This window comes from Sceloporus undulatus, chromosome 1, assembly GCF_019175285.1.
Source record: "Sceloporus undulatus isolate JIND9_A2432 ecotype Alabama chromosome 1, SceUnd_v1.1, whole genome shotgun sequence".
Taxonomy (NCBI): domain Eukaryota; kingdom Metazoa; phylum Chordata; class Lepidosauria; order Squamata; family Phrynosomatidae; genus Sceloporus; species Sceloporus undulatus.
In genome coordinates, this window is record NC_056522.1 from 189,116,185 (window position 1) to 189,133,771 (window position 17,587).

General features: G+C 41.6%; 1 protein-coding gene across 4 annotated transcripts in view; it reads right to left on the reverse strand.

The window, feature by feature from the left end:
• Window positions 1-17,587, reverse strand: part of NBEAL1 (neurobeachin like 1) — a 125,217-nt gene that overhangs the window by 54,289 nt on the left and 53,341 nt on the right. For all 4 annotated transcript variants that reach the window (XM_042470460.1, XM_042470448.1, XM_042470437.1 and 1 more), the window contains 8 exons: window positions 15,806-16,386; window positions 13,435-13,567; window positions 11,943-12,062; window positions 7,196-7,499; window positions 6,118-6,203; window positions 4,874-4,963; window positions 1,776-1,947; window positions 1,104-1,237 (listed from right to left, as the gene is read on the reverse strand). In XM_042470460.1, the coding sequence (XP_042326394.1) occupies window positions 1,104-1,237; window positions 1,776-1,947; window positions 4,874-4,963; window positions 6,118-6,203; window positions 7,196-7,499; window positions 11,943-12,062; window positions 13,435-13,567; window positions 15,806-16,386 (1,620 nt within the window). The remainder of the gene's footprint in view (window positions 1-1,103; window positions 1,238-1,775; window positions 1,948-4,873; window positions 4,964-6,117; window positions 6,204-7,195; window positions 7,500-11,942; window positions 12,063-13,434; window positions 13,568-15,805; window positions 16,387-17,587) is intronic.

The window sequence follows — 17,587 nt, forward strand, 5'->3', positions numbered from 1 at the left end:
GTTTTCCTTTTTTAAAAAAAGAAAAGGCCACCCAGTTTGTTCTCATGTGATGAGAATGCTTGAGATGGGAGGGGTCATGGGCCAAGGGAGAAGCAGAACTTCTTCTCCATCCAAAAAAAGGGCAGCCTGCCCTTGACAGCAGCATTAGGACAGTTTACTGCCATTGCTCCTCTGCTGGAGAAAGCAAAAAAGTAATTATTCTGGTGACCAATTAGGGAAATGTTTGGAACTGTAGTACACCTAACTCCCCCTCTTCATTCAATAGGATGTGCTCTGGGGGTCGGGCTTTTAATACTTTTTTAAAAAATAATGTTTTATATTGTCACTAGCTTTTCCTTTTCAATGGGTAGGTTTTTAAACTGCTTTTAATTCTATCGATAATTCAATTGAAACCTGCGTATATGTTTAGTAATGTAAACTTTCATTTTATCCGTTCTAATTTTGGTGAGCTATCTTGAGATCCAATGGCTGGGGAAAAGTCAGGATATAAACCAGAGAGGTAAATTACATCCTCCACAATTTGGTACAGGACTAAGCTCCCAGTTTGCCATGGGAATTTCCATTGCCCCTCTCATAATTTGACAAGTCCCTAATTCCTCACTAGCAGGGTCAAACTCCATGATTAGTCCTTCCTGACTGGAGTCTACATAACCACAACTGGGAACTGCTCAATTCCTCAACTCTGATTCCAGCAACCTGATCTCATCCCAATTGAGGTACTGGCACTCATAAATGCCCCAGGAGGTGGAAGAGAGGCAAGAAAGAAAGAAAAAGATCACTCATGAGTGGCTGCCCATTAATGCTAATGAGTGGCAGCAAAGTTCAACAGTATAATATTTTTATATAATGCCACTGAGCCATTTAGATGCAGCACAGGTCAACAGAAACATATTTCTGGTTAGTCTAGGGAGGGCATGTTGTTTGAACTTCCAGCAGGCAGGAGAAGGGCACATTTGTGGAGAAAGCAAAAAGACAGGATACACCACTAATAACTTTACAACACACACACACACACACACACACACACACACACACACACACACAGAGCTTACTATCATTAAATGTGCCTAATATGCTCAGATTCTTCTGTAACATATTGGTACCTTCTTCAAAAGAGCTCCTAAGGTTGCAACTCCATGTGTATGAACAAGATTATCCTGGTTGATTGGATGCCTCTGAATAAAGTGCTTTATCGTTAGGATAAAAGTTGCAACAATGTTCTTCTCCAAGCGAGCCTCTGAAAGATGGAAAGTAGACTTCAGCTTAAAACAGTACTACAAATACACAATTATTGTCGTCGTGAGTCTTGTTACTGTTATCACCACCACTACCACCACCACTGCAAGGATTATTATAGCCTGCCTTTTTAATAAAACCAGTACAGTGGTGCCTCGGGTTACGAAATTAATTCGTTCCGCGGCTAATTTCGTAACCCGAAAAACCTTCGTAACCCGAATTGCCATAGGCGCTAATGGGGAAAAAGCCGCGGCTCCGCCGCGGCTCCATTTAAACAGCGCCGGCGTTTTTTCGTAACCCGAAAAAACGTTCGTAACCCGAAACAATAAATCCCTATGGGATTTTTTCGTATCCCGAAAAATTCGTAAGCTGGGTAATTCGTATCCCGAGGTACCACTGTACTCAAAAACAGAAGGGCAAGAGAGGGACAGAAAATATGTCTCTCTTCTGCTTTTTCTGTCAAGTGCATTTGCAGCCCACTCCCCAATCTCAAATGTAGAGAGGCCACACAAAGTTCCTCTGTGCAGCTCTTTTCCTACCTGAAGCTCTGGTGGAGGTTAACATCACCCAGTCTCCTTCTACAGGCGTTAGCAGCTCAGGAGCAGGCACAGATTCTACCTCTGGCCTCTCAAGTAAATGTCCATCCAGGAAGCTGATCTGCTCTAGCAGTGGGAACAGCACATTAAGGCCACCTATACAATTGATCATATCCTTAAAACAGGCGGAAAGTTGGGGAAGAGAAAGAGGTAGCAGTAAGTCTTTTGAAACCATCTACAGAGGAGAAAAAATCTTTTCAAACCAACAAACCTCTGATCACAAATAAATAGACTAGAATCCTCACTCCAAAGGCACATAACTTTTGGTATGGGCTGCAGGTAAAGGTAAAAATTTTCCCTTGACAAGATTGTCTAGTCATGTCCAACAGTAGGGAGCAGTGCTATTACTAAGCTGAAGAGTCAGGATTGTCAAAGACAACTCTGCGATCATGTGGTCAACATGATTGCACAGAACGCTGTTACCTTCCCACCAAAGTGGTACCTATTTATCTACTTGCATTTTTGCATGCTTTCAAACTGCTAGGTTGCCAGAAGCTGGGACTAGTGATGGGAGCTGACTCTATCACGTTGCACTTAGATTTCGAACTGCTGACCTGCAATCAAGAGCATCTTAACCATTGAGCCACTGCATCCCTCTGCAATTGTAAAGAGATTCCACTTCAACATTAGGAAGAACTTCCTGACAGTAAGGGCTGTCTGACAGTGAAACACACTCCCTCGGAGTGTAGTGGAATCTCCCTCCTTGGAAGTCTTTAAACAGAGGCTGGATGGCCATCTGTGGGGGATGCTTTGATTGTGACTTGCTGCATGGCAGGGGGTTGGACTGGATGGCCCTTGCGGTCTCTTCCAACACTATGATTCTATGATTCTATGAAAATGCTAGTCTGCTAGGAATCTGTTGGTTGCATGAGGCTTTTGGTAGAGCAAGCTGGACAATATGTGCCCCTCCACCCCACTAGGCTTACTGAGCACAACCAATGGTGGAAACCTGCAGATCAATACCACTGAGAGGGCCACAAGGTCCCCTCCTGTGATATCCTCCGTTGGTGAAACAAAGTGGATTTCTAGTTGGCTCCTCTTCCCTTGTAGAAATCAAGAATTCCCATTTATTTATTTTGGGAAGCAGTAAGTAGTAAGTTATACAACAATGAGGCACAGCTATTAATGGTCCTCCCTCTGTTGCCACCATATTCACAACAGTCGGCAGCAGGAGGCCATTTTTGTCTCCACCTCTGGTAGGTCTCTGAATGCAGCATTTTAAACTCTCTTCAAAGGCGCGTTACAGACCGTCCAGAAGGGGCAGTCTTGCGCCGCTGCTGGTTGCTGTGTCCGGGAACTGCAGCATCCAAACCGCGCAGTTCCCAGACGCAGCAAGGAAGAAGCCCCGAAATGGTGCTTCTTCTTCCGCCCCGGAAGAGACGCCACAAGGCGCTACTCGCGCACTCATGGCGTCTCTTCTGGGTTGGGACGTGCGAACGCAGAGCGTCCGCTATGTCAAAATGGCGGTGTCCATCTGTATAGGGCGCCGCCATCTTGACGTATTGGTTACACGCGAGGGGCAAGGCGCATCCGGAAGCACCGCTCCTCGCGCGTAATCGCGGCGCGAGGACAGCGCCTCTTAGGCCCGTTTGTAATGGGCCTAAAATAACTTGTTTGCCTCAGAAAAGAGAGGCTGCACTTTGCTAATTATTACATGGATCTGCAGCACATGATACAGAGACATGGCTTGTTACAGAGAAGTCACAGCACAGAGAAGGATCAGCCTGGGATCAACCACATACACTGGTGCCTCGGGATACGAAATGATCGGGTTACGAAATTTCCGGGATACGAAAAAGTTGGATTGGAAAAAACTTTCGGGTTACAAAATATTTTTCGGGTTACGAAATTCATTTCGGCGCGAAATTCAAATGCTGCAAAGTGCAGCTATAGGCTTTCCAGTGCTAACGGAAAGCCTTTTCGGGTTACGAAATTTTCGGGTTACGAAAGGAATGGCGGAACGAATTAATTTTGTAACCCGAGGCACCAGTGTATGGTTGAATGAATTTATCCAACTAATTCTTCAAGTAACAGACAATGATAATTACCCCTGGGGACAAGGATTGTGTTTTTCATTTTAAACTGAATTGCAGAACACTTTTGAAATCTTTCTAGCAGGAGAGAGAGTTATAAATATTAGAAATTCAAAAATGGTATCACCGTAATAAAGATTTCCGCCAAGGAACTCTTTGGGACCTCTAGTTTAACAGTATTATTTAAAACTGCAGTGCAGGCATGAAATTCAGAGTGCGGGTCCATACACCCTTCTGCTAAATGTAAAGGAATACTTTTGAGACTGAGAAAAGAAATTCATAGCGTAAACTTTTGTGAACACCAGTCTATTTCATTCTACGCTTTTCCCCCCAGTTAAGTCTCAAATGTGCCTTTGTATTCTTTTATGCTAAAGCAGACTAAGACTGCTATATCTTTGAATACACGTCAGTTAGGAGTAAGTCCCAGAATACTCACTCAAACCAATGTCTCAGTAGATTTGTACACAATTGTGTCAAGCCTAAAAAAATTATGTACTCCTTGTAAAGCACTTCAAATTACAATCAGCCCTCCTTATACAAAGATTTTTTATCCATGGATTCAAGCATCCAGAGTCTGAAAATATTTTTTAAATATAAATTCCAAAAAGCAAATCTTGGTTTTGCCAATTTATAACAGGGACACTATTTTACTATGCCACAGTATTTAATGGTAGTTGTACACGCACAGATTTTGATATCCATGGGGGTCATGGAAGCAAACCTCAATGGATACGAAGGGCCCACATTATCTCTAGTGAGTGCACAACTTCCTAGCACATATCTAGAATATGAAGAGGAAAATTTATAACAGTCTACCACTATCTTCCCTGCTCCCTGAAGCCTTTTTAAAAAGAACATGAAGAAAGCAGCCGGGGGGGGGGGGGGGGGGAGCTGTTCATCAGTCCCTTAAGAAGCTGATATGTCGCATAGCAGTTTGTCACAGACTTAAACCATCTAGATCTATACTTAATCCCATAGTATTTACAATCAGCCACTGAAGAAGCCTACCTTAATATCCCAGTTAACGACTTTGTTCCCTGTTAGTCTTCCATGTAGAAGATTTGTAGAAAGGTCAAGACATATTGGACTTCTGCAAGCCTGTCCATAAGAGAGAAAAATAAAAAGAAGTCCCTCCACACCTCCACAAATATACTTGGGAGCAACTCTTCTCTGGGATTTCCCCTTCCACTTTCTATACTTAAGGGTGTAGTCTCTGTCCTCTACTCTGCTAAAAAAGTATGTTTTTCATAATGCAATACAGGTATACCTAAGCTAATGAAGTAGATGTATTCTTGGGCTGGTCTTTGGTACCAGAGGCAGAAATAACATGGAAAGAATAGGCATACGTTCTATACCACAGCAAAGAAAAGCAGACCAATATGTTTCAGCAAACTGTTTATTAAAAACTAAACAATATGCCAATGTTAAATGAATTATTCACATCAGCTAGGCCTTGCAAAAATAAATAAAGATATTTGAACCTCAAAAGATTACCTGAAAGTCTCTTCCAAAATGCATCCAGAAATAACATTCACTTTCTGAAGACTCCATTTTTGTTGTGATTTCCAGTTTTGATTATCAATTTAAGAGAGCTATACTTTTTTTCAATGCTGGGAGGAGCTGGTGATTTGTTCCCCCTTTTCTCTTTGCTATACTATTTACACATGCTTAATAAAGGTTTCTGAAGTCAGCTGTTGTAGGCAGGTACAGTAGAATTGTTTAGAACAGAGCTCCACTCTTTTCCAGTTGAAGCTTTATTGCATGGTTTACTGCAGACATGTTGCTACCCAACACCAAAAGTTTGTGTTTCCCCTTCATACTCCTCCTAATGCCAATGTTTTTTTTAAACTTGTAGAGAGACAGAGGAGGAGGAGGAAAAGTGGAAGATAAGCAGGTGTAAAAAGACTTTGAAAAAAAGGAGTTTCTTTGTCAGAAGCTTTATTAACTGCAGTATATCTGCATGTGATTTCAACAGAAAGTACTTGAGTAGTTTCCAGCTGGTTCTCCAAATAATCCAGCATCCAAGATTAACAATGCTGATCACCTAGATTTCTCTGGATGTTCACAAGACATGGCCTGCAACTAAAGAGAGAGCTATACTGAACCTTTGAGCCCAGTTTCCATATCAGATAATTAGCTAATATGGCAAATAGCTGGTGATAGAAGAATCTTCTCTAAATTTTTTGCAATCCCTCCTAAAGCCATCAAAGACATCCAGGCACACACACACACACAAATAAACTGATTGCTACCTTGGGAGTATAATGAAGAAGTATTTTACTGGGCAAATCAGCCACTTCAGATTCTTGGGACTTCCATGGAGTTAAGCAGTTTGGACCTTCAAAATATGAAGAAAAAACAAGTAGTAAGTTCAATGTGGGTTTTGACAGTACAGTGCAATCCTCCCGTGCCATCCATGGGGCTTGCAGACAGCAAGCAGACAGCAAGCCTGGGGGGACAAAGAGGTGCACAGGAGTGAGCCACCATTAGAATCAACAGGACTTGAGGTTCTTTTTTTGCATATGCGCGGAGTGGGTGGGTGTCCAGAATACATCCCCCATGTATATAAAAGGACTATTGTATTAATTACATTTCATGCTGTTGCAAATACCAAATAAGGGACCTTTTTAAAACAGTGTGTTCCTAATCCATCAATGCATGCCCATAGTAGAGGCAGCCCAATACATACAGCCAACACAGGGGTGGGGGTATGTGCCTATCTCAATCCACAGCTGTATCGTGATGCACATCTGGCCCCAAGGACCAAAGCTGATGTGTCTTCTGATTCAAATTAGGTGTCTGATGTCACTAGCAATGGGTTATAATAACCTCAATGAGAATAAAGTGACAAAATACAAAGGCCCAGATGCAGTCAAAAGCACTGTATAATAAATCTTTACTATTTTTATTCTCTATCTGGATGTTTTAATTTAATATTGACAATGAACACAGGTGATGTTTAGCCACACTGAACCCAGCAACCAACACAGACACTTGTCAAGTGTAGTGGTTACTTTGAAGCCAGAGCGCCAAATACAAGAGAGATCTTGAGGGTCAAAGGCAACTGATAGGAGCCCAAAGGCTGGAACTGTGAGGCCAATCTTGGTGGGGGATCTGCTATAAGGACCAGTATGCACAACCGTAAACTTACAGAAAGGATAGTGACAACATGGTAGGGACTAGGAACATGAGAAATGGCTAAGAAAGGCAATTTCAGAGACTTGAAATGGCTGGAAACAAAAATGACTTCTAAGCAGACTGAAAATGAACAAGAGGAAAAAGAGAAGGGACTTGAAATATTCAAAGAAAAGTGTACTTTGGAATGCTCACCTGCCAAATACAATGCTTTCACATGGGATGGCTGTAATATTTCATGGAATATAATAACTGATCCAAGCTGGCCTTCCAGAGAGGTAGGGCATCCCCACTCGCTATCTTGAGTTCCTGCTGAGATCAGTTTGGTGACTAATTCTGGTTTCGCCATCAGCCCACTCCAGCTGCCTGGACTGAGGATCCCACCCAGCGAGGTCCGATGAGGCAAGATAGGGGACAAGAAAGGTGGATCTGGAATCTGCGATGGTGGGGGAGTGGTTGTCCTTTGACCAGCAGAACCAATGCAGCAGGATGTAAAAGGCTTGAGGATTTCCGCCAGGGGAGAAGAAAACAACAACAAACAAATTCAATGCAGTTGAGTGCCTTTCAGATTTTTAAACCTGTGAATTTCATATGCAACAAATGCTGAGAGAGAGAAAGATACTGGCATCCAAACCAAGCCTGATCTCTGGGGGATGGACTACAATTACATTTACCTAGCAGTATAGGAAATATCGTCTGCATACTACATCTCAGGATTCAGCCTTGCAAAGGAAAATAGATTCTGGGGCTCACAGGCACAAACTAAGGTTTGGCCACATATTATTGAGCCTTAATGGGAGAATTACACTTTGGTTATTGTTTGCACAGACAGACCACATCTTGAAGAAAGGAGGGAGAGAGGCAACAGGATACTTATGGGTTCAAAAGACAGAATCAGAACTGTATTTGTATTGCATTTACTCATGTTACCCACTTAAGTAACCTATGAGTCATCAACATGAATACAATAAATCCAAAACTATCACTATGTGACTATCTCCACATTCTTGCAAGTGTTTCGCCTTCTGAGCAATTACTCTTAATTCCCCTGCCATGTTAATCTCAAATTGTTTTACCTCCTTTCCTTTTCCCTCTTATTTGTTATTAACTCTTTATTTTTTAAAATATAAATTGTATTTTAAATGTTTGCAACTTGCCTTGAAGATTTTGACGGGAAGACAGGGTAAAGTATATTAAATAAATACAGTGGTACCTCGGGATACGAAATACCCAGGTTACGAAATTTTCGGGATACGAAAAAATCCCATAGGGAATTATTGTTTCGGGTTACGAATGTTTTTTTCGGGTTACGAAAAAACTTTTGGTGCTTTTTTCGGCTTTTTCGCACGGAATCGCGGCTTTTCCCCATTAGCGCCTATGGCAATTCGGCTTACGAAGGCTTTTCGGGTTACGAAAGCGGCCGCGTTACGAATTAATTTCGTAACCCGAGGCACCACTATGCATACATAAACACTTTTATTACAATAGGTTGGTGTGAATTCACTTTGTCCAACCTATGAGACAGAGGGTATAATGATTTTCTAACATAGAGTTCTATTCAGATGTTCCATGTGGATGGTATAAAACCACTTCTTAACATTAGACTTACTTATTTCTTATTTTTACATTTTCTTGATCATAGAATCATAGAATCGTAGAGTTGGAAGAGACTACACTGGTACCCCGGGTTACGAAATTAATTCGTTCCGCCGCCGCTTTCGTAACCCGGGATACTTCGTAAGCCGAATAGCCCATAGGCGCTAATGGGGAAAAAGCCGCGGCTGCGCCGCGGCTCCATTTGAAACAGCGCAGAGGTTTTTTCGTAACCCGAAAAAACCTTCGTAAGCCGAAACAATAAATCCCTATGGGATTTATTCGTATCCCGAAAATTTCGTAACCTGGGTATTTCGTAACCCGGGGGACCAGTGTATAAGAGTCATCCAGTCCAACCCCCTGCCATGCAGGAAATCTCAATCAAAGCATCCCCGACAGATGGCCATCCAGCCTCTGCTTAAAGACTTCCAAAGGAGGAGACTCCACCACACTCCGATTTACTTTTAGATTTTTTTTTTCAAAGGATGTATTTCAAGGTTTATATCAATAACCTCAATCAGGATACAGCCTTCCTTGGGTTCCCCAGATAGCTTTTCAATTTTTAAACAGGCATTTCACTCTGCCCTCCTCTGCCAACTGGTGCATGCTTTGACTCAGTTGCCCTCTCTGGCAGTGACAAGCCAAAAGCTTTCCCAACCAGCTCTGGCTCTGTTATAGCACCAGGGGACACCACCATGATAGACAAAAAAGAAGCAAAGAAAGTTAATGGTTACTCTGCAGGCAAATCACATTGGGGAAGGAAAGGCAGGCCAGAAAGTAAAAAGTGGAGGTGGTAGTAATAATAATAATAATAATAATAATAATAATAATAATAATAATAATGTTTATTTATATACCGCTTTTCCAAATTAGATCAAAGCGGTGTACAACAGGAAGTACAATACAAAGTCAAAATAAAACATAACAGGCCTCTCTCCCCCTCAAGATGGTGGTCAGAAGGAGGGCTCTTAGTCTTTCAAAGGGAGGAGGAAGGGTCATCCAAAGAGCTCTTGGTCCTGATCCCTCCTCTCCCCTCTGCAGCAGGCAAACGTACATCCACACACATTTCTCCAATGATAATCATATAACAATGGAAAAAATGTTTGGTTAACATGTACAGTCAGCTCTCCATATCCACGGACTCCACCATCCACAGCTTGAAAATGTTCCTAATAATAATAATCCAAAGAGCAAAGCTTGACTTTGGCATTTTATATAAGGGACGACATTTTGCTTCACCATTGTATATAATGGAATCAGAGGTTCCACAACTTTTGGTATCCATTGGGGTCCTGGAACCAAATATAAAACCTCACCAAATACCAAGGGCCCACTGTATGTATTTTTAGAACTGGTTGCTAATTATTTTGAATGACACCCCTGGCTGCAAAAAAGCTTTATGCTTCAATGTCAATCCCCCTGCTTTTGTCTTTGGCCCTACCCACCACTGGACTTCAGTACCCAACAACTTCTCAGAAACTGAATGTGGCCCTCAAGCTAAAACAGATACACTGCTCTTGCCCTAAATCCTACTTGATGCTACATCATCAGCCCAACAGACTTTCCTTCCTTCCGTCAGTGAAATTCCTATACTGGATTCTTCCTATTGCTTTCAGGCTGTCCCTGAAGGAGGAAAACAGTTTTCTAAAACATGTTGGGCTTTTAAAAAATTGCTCTTTTTGGAGATTTCATTTCTCCTTTGGTTTACAGCTACATAAAGTACCCTTTGTCTTTATGTCTCCTAAACACTACCAGTGTTTGTAAGCCCCTTGTTACCTTTCATCAACAGCTTCCTGTACTGAGAAAAGTACAGTACGTATGTGGAGTGAGAGAACAGATCATACTGCTCCTTGATATTTTATATAAACATTTTATTTTGTGCTTTCCCAAAGGTACAGAACAATATATTTCACCAGTCAAGAAGAGCAGTCATTTGCTCACATCTGGCTCCTGATGGCAGCTTTCAAAAACAGCTGCTTGGGTTTCAAGCTACATTCCTGTCATATTATGTCACAGTAGCTGCTGTTAAATATAAATAGGTTTGGTCTGCAATAGAAGATGTTCTTTTTTTAAAGCAAAGAGTTGTCCTGCAAGTGGATTTGATAAGGATAAACTACTGGCTGAACAAATATTCAACATAAATATGCACTGATAAGAGACAAATGGTATTAGGAAGCAGCACTGAAGCCAAATTTTCTGTCCAGAGGATTTGAAAACAAACAAAAAATGGAATGGTAACAAATTATATGCTACTTCTCTTTTGAAAGCCAACATAGGAAAATGACAAGTACTTTTTCCTCTGAAAAGAGTGCAAACACACTGCCGCAAACTTCTACCTGTGTTTACAATCATAGCTGGTTTACCATGGAGAGCTGGACCCACCATTAAGGCAAAGTAATGAAAGTAAGCAAAATTTTCCAGTACAGACCAATACAACTAAGGTGAAGTGAAGAAGGAAGAGTGGATGTAGCTGTGTGCACCAGCAACCAACCCTTATATCTGCACATATATTATTTTTATTCTTGGGAAACACTGAAGCATGTAACTCTTCTTCTACATTTGAAAGCTCTACAATCAAGAGAAAGGTTTACTACCTGATTCTTCCAATTATGTGAACTAGCCCACAATGTTGTGTGATTTCAAGTCACGTCTGACTTATGGAGACCCCTTGCCTTCCTCTGAGGCTGAGAGAGTATGACCTAGCCAAGGTCACCCAGTGAGTTTCAATGGCTGAGCGAGGATTCAAATCCTAATCTCCCAGTGTCCTAGTCCAATACTCAAACAACTACACCACACTGGGTCTCAATATATACATTCTGTAAATTTAAAAAAGGGGAAAATGCTATTATAAACTAAGCTGCAGTCCAATGAATCCCTCTGATCATCACATCAGCCCATCATGGGCTTCCTTGACACCAAACACTAAAATGTCAATAAAATATGGTCATTAAAATCTACACATGAAACCTAGAAAGCAAAGCAGCAGCTGTATAAGAGCCAACATGAAAGGTTATCACAGCATCAATGCTGCCACACTTTGCGAAGGTTAAAACAATCATCTTCAGCTGAGCCTACAAACACTATAGGAGCCAGCAGAACTATGTCAGCAAACTCTTTCTCCTTAAAAGGTGGCTACTGTATATGAAACCAGCCCAAGGTAAAAGATACTACTGCCATCCAACTTGGAGGGTTTCCATGACATGCTTTGCAGAGGCCAAATTCTTGTTGGCAAGCCCAGGCTTGTGTGACAAAATTCACTTGCGCTGCCTTGGAGGATGGGGTTGAGCTTATTTGTTTGATTCTCATTCTAAAACCTGGGATGAAAACTAGGATGAAAGTAGAGACTTACCTCATTCATAGCAGGAAATCTGAGTGGTGCTGAGATTTTCTGTTGTCCATTTACATAAATGTAGACGAGGCTTTGACCAAAGGGTCTTTTCCCAGGCATATGAACAATGGTTATGTTGTGCTGTTGAGAAATTTGATAACAGTGTTTAGTCAATATAGAATTGTTACAAAGATAGCCAATACTGTTTTTTACAGCCAGGAATATTTACTCCTATTCTCATTGAAAGAAAGAAAGAAAGAAAGAAAGAAAGAAAGAAAGAAAGATTACTCAACTTCTCAAGTTTCTTTATTTGTTGTATGTTATATGCTAAATTTCTATCCATGGGCCTAAGGAGGTGTACACACATCTTCTGTTGTGGTGTTGTTGTGTGCCTTCAAGCTTTCGACCTATGGCAACCCTAAGGTGAACCTATCATGGGGTTTTCTTGGAAAATTTCTTCTGAGGGGTTTTGCCATTGCCATCCTCTGAGCCTGAAAGAGAATGACTTGCCAAAGGTCACCCAGCAGGTTTACATGGTTGAGATGGGATTCAAACCCTTGTCTCCAGAGTCATTGTCCAAGCCACTACACCATGGTGGTGCTTAAAAATAGGGGGAAAAATACACAGATCTTCTTCTACCTTCTTCATCCTTACATCAATCCTGAGAAGGTAAAAGCAAGACTGGGAGGAAAGGCAGCAGCCCCAAGGTAAGGCACTAAGATTAAATCCCACCACTGTCACTATGTGTTAATTGATTTTAACTTGTTATTCTGATCTATATTTATATATGGTTTTATTGTGCTAATTTTATTCAGGGGGGGGAGGTGAGGGTTGGGGGGTTCATTTTGTTTGATTATTTTGTATTGTATTAACTTCTGTTGTTACCCGCCTGAATCCCCAAAAGGGAAGAGGCAGGATATAAATAAATACTTTATTATTATTATAAGAACGAAAAGAAATTCCACCTCAACATTAGAAAAAACTTCCTGATAGTAAGAGCTGTTTGACAGTGGAACACACTCCCTCAGCGTGTGGTGGAGTCTCCTTCTTTGGAGGTTTTAAAACAGAGGCCGGATGCTCATTGTCACGGGTGCCTTGATTCTGTGTACCTGCATGGCAGTGGGTTGGACTGGATGGCCCTTGGGGGTCTCTTCCAACACTGTGATTCTATGATTCTAAGAGTTATAATACAGTGGCAACTTGAATGCCAGTCTCCCAGGTTCCTATTGCTACATTCTTAACCTTATGCAACCCTTGTAGCTTGGACATAATATGAAAATGACAATATGTTGGTTTACTATAGCTACTACAAAAAGAAGTGGGGCAGCAAAAGGATGGAGTGATCAAGAAAAAAAGCTCATGCATAACCCATCTTAATGAGTGGAAAGGATTCTCCAAAATGGACTGAAGGCTTGTTTTGCCAAACAGATCCCACCACCTGCCAGCCAAGACCAAGTGCTATTTTATAGTGTTCTGTGTTTTATGCACAGCAAATAGAAACAGCCTCTCTTACCCAGAGAGAATCACAGAAGCAATGGTCTGATAACATCACGGTCGCATATTCCTTCTTCGAACAGACAGCCACCACAAGTGTTCCAGAACAAGTAATGAACGCCTCAAAGCCCATTCCGCTTCCTGTAAAAAAGCTATAGAAAGAAGGAGGGAAATCTTCAAGACTAAGGGTCACCTGCTTCAAAGGACACATTCGGTCCTTTCACACCACACCAGTGATTCCCAAACTTTGGTTTTCCAGATGTTTGCAATTTCAGCTCCCAGAATTCCTGACAGTTGGCCACCCTGGCTGGGGCTTCTGGAATTTGAAGTCTAAAACACTGGGAAGACCAAAATTTGGGAACCACTGCACTATATTAGTTATAGCACTATGATTGCACTCTAAATGTCACGGCTGCATCCTCAGGAATCCCGTGACTGAGAGCTCGGTCAGAGGCTCCAGAGAAAGATTCTCTGGCTAAGGATTTTAAGCATCCCTTTCCACAGCCAGCAGCACCAAGGTACTAAAGGATGTTGCCACTGAGGTTAAAGTGGAATCAGAGCACAACTGTGTAGTGTGAAAGGGCACACAGTGAACACAGTCTTTTTTGAAAGCCTAGAGCAGTGGTTCCCAAAATTTGGTCCACCAGATGTTTTGGACCATTGCTCTCAGGATTTCTGATGGTTGGCCAAGCTGGCTGGGACTTCTGGGAACTGAAATTCAAAACATCTGGAGGACAAAACTTTGGGAAACACTGACCTAGAGTAAAAAGTCTCACAAACATTTCATTTGCCAAGAGCCATGAAAGTAACTTTCTGTCACCCATACCTCATTCTTATTTAGGATGGTGGTCCTGAGCCAGGCCTAGTCATTTATACCAAGGATCAGGAGCTTTCTTAAGACCAGGGTGCTACAATTGACCATGGACATGCTCTTAGGAACCAAATTCCTTAGTGCAGGGAACCAGAGTCAAGGGCCAGGGACCCAAAGCAGCTACCCATGCACATATCCTCCCCACACATTCATCTGACCAGCCGAGTGAGGAGAAGGTGAAGTTTAAGCCTCATCTTCCATATAAGCTCAGTCTAGGGATGCAAATCTTTGTGACAATGAAATCATTTTCATAGGGAAAAAACCCAAATAATTTTACTATTTTTTCCCCACTATAAGAAGGTCATTCACGGTTTTGGACTCGTTCTGTACCAAAAAAAGTGCATTTTGTGTATAACACAGCAGTTTTTACATATTTCTGCTCAATTATTTTTGCACAGAAAACAGTATGTTCATAAGGGAACTGTCCCTCTAATCATACTGAGACTTGTATGTGCATTTCAATAGGTGGCACTCTTCACTAACTTTTTTGAGTATTAAATTCCCAGCACTACATGAGGAGATATTATGTGGTTAGTTGCAATATGAATATGGATCACTAATCTCTTCCAGCCATTTAGAACAGGGGTAGGCAACCTGCGGCCCGGCGAGGCCTTGGGACCAGCCCCAGCCCGGTCCTGCCGCCGGGGCCTTTGGCATCTCGTGCGAGGGGCATGGTGGGGCAATTGTCTATAGAAGCCTCAGAAACATGCATTTATCTTAACATTTTTTTAAAAATCAGCATTTTTTTTTCACGTGTCCTCCATTTTTTATTTTAAAAGTGCCCTCCATCTGAAAATTTTGTCCTACATTTGTCCCTGTTTATTTATTTAATTATTTTTTTAAAATTATTTAATTATTTGTTTTTTGGCTTCGGCCCCCCAGTTGTCTGAGGGACAGCAACCCGCCCTCCGGCTTAAAAGTGTTGCCTACCCCTGATTTAGAATAATAAAAATGCCATCTATGCTAAAAACAGAAGAAAAGCCAGTTGAGCAACTATAATATTAAACAGAACACTCCCTTTGCGCTTCAGGCTCCATATATGTTGTTGCTGTTGTTGTTTTTAAAGAAAAGAACTTTGTCCCAGGTTCATCCACTTTTTAGGGAAATAATTTCACTTGCCTTGCCTACACATCCAAACTCCTCCAGTATACCCAGTAGGCACTAACTCTCGACTGAAAATTTCTTAGCTATGTTAAGGCAGAGAGTTTTAAAAGAGCAAAATATACCTAGATAAGCAAACAGGCAAAATAAATACTCCAAACTTACATCTCTCACAAACTCACAAGCTTTCTCTTCTTCCTTTCTCCCATATTGTTACTGAGTGGGACCATTTTAGCAATTTCAACAACTTTTAAATCACTTTTATAAATAAAGCATTTTATCTCCATCTACTGAGCAGTGAAGGCATAAACAGGAGATTAGTAAGCCCCTCCACCCAAAAGGCATGCAGAACCAGGCTCACTAACAAATGTCATCAATCTATGGCTTTTCTTCCATTGTGTTAGCATGGTGTCCATACCTGTAGAGTTGCTTCCTCTTGCCGCCCTTGCTACTGGCACTGGGAGTCCCTTGGTTTTGGTCCAGGCACAGCCAAGCACTGAAAGCAAATGCAGAACCTGGCCATTTGTGAATGGGTGGCACTGAAATGCCCGCCATGCTGTGTGATAAGTCAAAATACTGCAAAGCACTGTCCAGGCCTTGTTTTCGAGCCATCGTAAGGATCGCCCGCATCACAGGGACAACATACGGGTGTGCCTGCTTTGGGTCCTGAGTCCTGAGTAGCCTAATAAGCTGGTGCAGTTCTTCAGAGCTCATGGATTGGCTCCCCAAAGAGCCCAAGAGGGCAATCAGATTCTCAGCACAGGCTCCATGCAGCAGGGAGTGTCTACTGAGCGTCTCAATGACACGCATGACCATGTTTGTATTGACACAGATGGCACGACTCTGCCGGTTAATACAGCAAATCCGCTTCAGCAAGTTTGAGATGAAGACCTGAAGATCGTGTGACTCAAGCTCTGGAAGCCATTGGATCAGCAGCAGCAATGGCTGGACATTATTTATGCCCAGCATGCCAACAGTTGCATGGTCACCCTCAACCGCCTAGACAGGAAAGCAAATCAAGCAAGTCAGCAGGAGACCAGATTGCTAGACCTGTCACTTAATAATTGCCCTTTCAAAACAAAAACAAGGAGTCCTCCAGCACAAAAAAGCCTGAGAGATTTTTTCATGGGATAGGGAGCTTTTACTGAATTTAATCCATCATCAGCAGGCAATGGGATACAAAGCTTACATCATAATAAATCAACCAGTCTTTAAAGTGCCTGAAGAGTTTTGCTAGAATGCAATAAGATGGCTCTGACATTCTGGGTTTTTTTCGTGATTAAGTTTGCAGTTGGTAGAATTTATATATATGGTATACTGTAAATAGATAGTGTATTGTTTATATTTGTTTTATAGAGAGACAGGATCAAATTCAGCTGTTAGCCCTAACTATAGGAGACCCAATAAATCAACAGGAATTTGGTAAATAAAATTCTGTTGATGCAGTGAGTCTAGTCTCGTTGAGAACAATAACTGGATTAGAATAATTATAGATTTATTATAATATATAAAATTTAATGTACACATCAATGCAGACCTACACAAATGTATGCATGCACGCACGCACACACATTAACACACACTCGTCTCTCCATATTTGCTACAGTTAGGGGCACAGGAGCCCCATGAATGCAGAAAAATCACAAATAACAAAAGCACTATGTTTTTACCAGACAGAACACCTCTCTAAGAATCTCTAGGTCTTCCAGTGCAACTCTGTGGTCAACATCTGCCAGACACTGACCACAGAATTGTGATGGAGGAGCTACAAATGCCTAGTGGAGTGTTCTCTTTAGAAATCTCTAGGTCTTTCAGTGCAACTTTTGGTTAAAGTTGACCATAGAGTTGCAGCGGAGGACCTAGATATTCCTAGAGAAAACATATTAATAAAATCCGTAAATAAATCCACAAAACTCAAAAGCCACAAATGTGGAGGCATGAGTGTATATGCGCATAAATATATGTGAGGAGAAGTACAGATGAAAAGGTATAAACAATGGGAGCAAAGCAGAATTGGTCTGTGGCACTTCTATGAAAAGTCAAAACACAGACAAAATAAGAAGCAAGAATGAGTCCCTGTTCCTCTTTCATGTACATTCTGCTTTTGCAAAAAAATGCTACAGACTTTGCTGCTATCTCTTCCCTTATTTTCTCTGTAACTATGGCAGTGGGTGTGTGCACATATGGTTCTTTAGTTCAT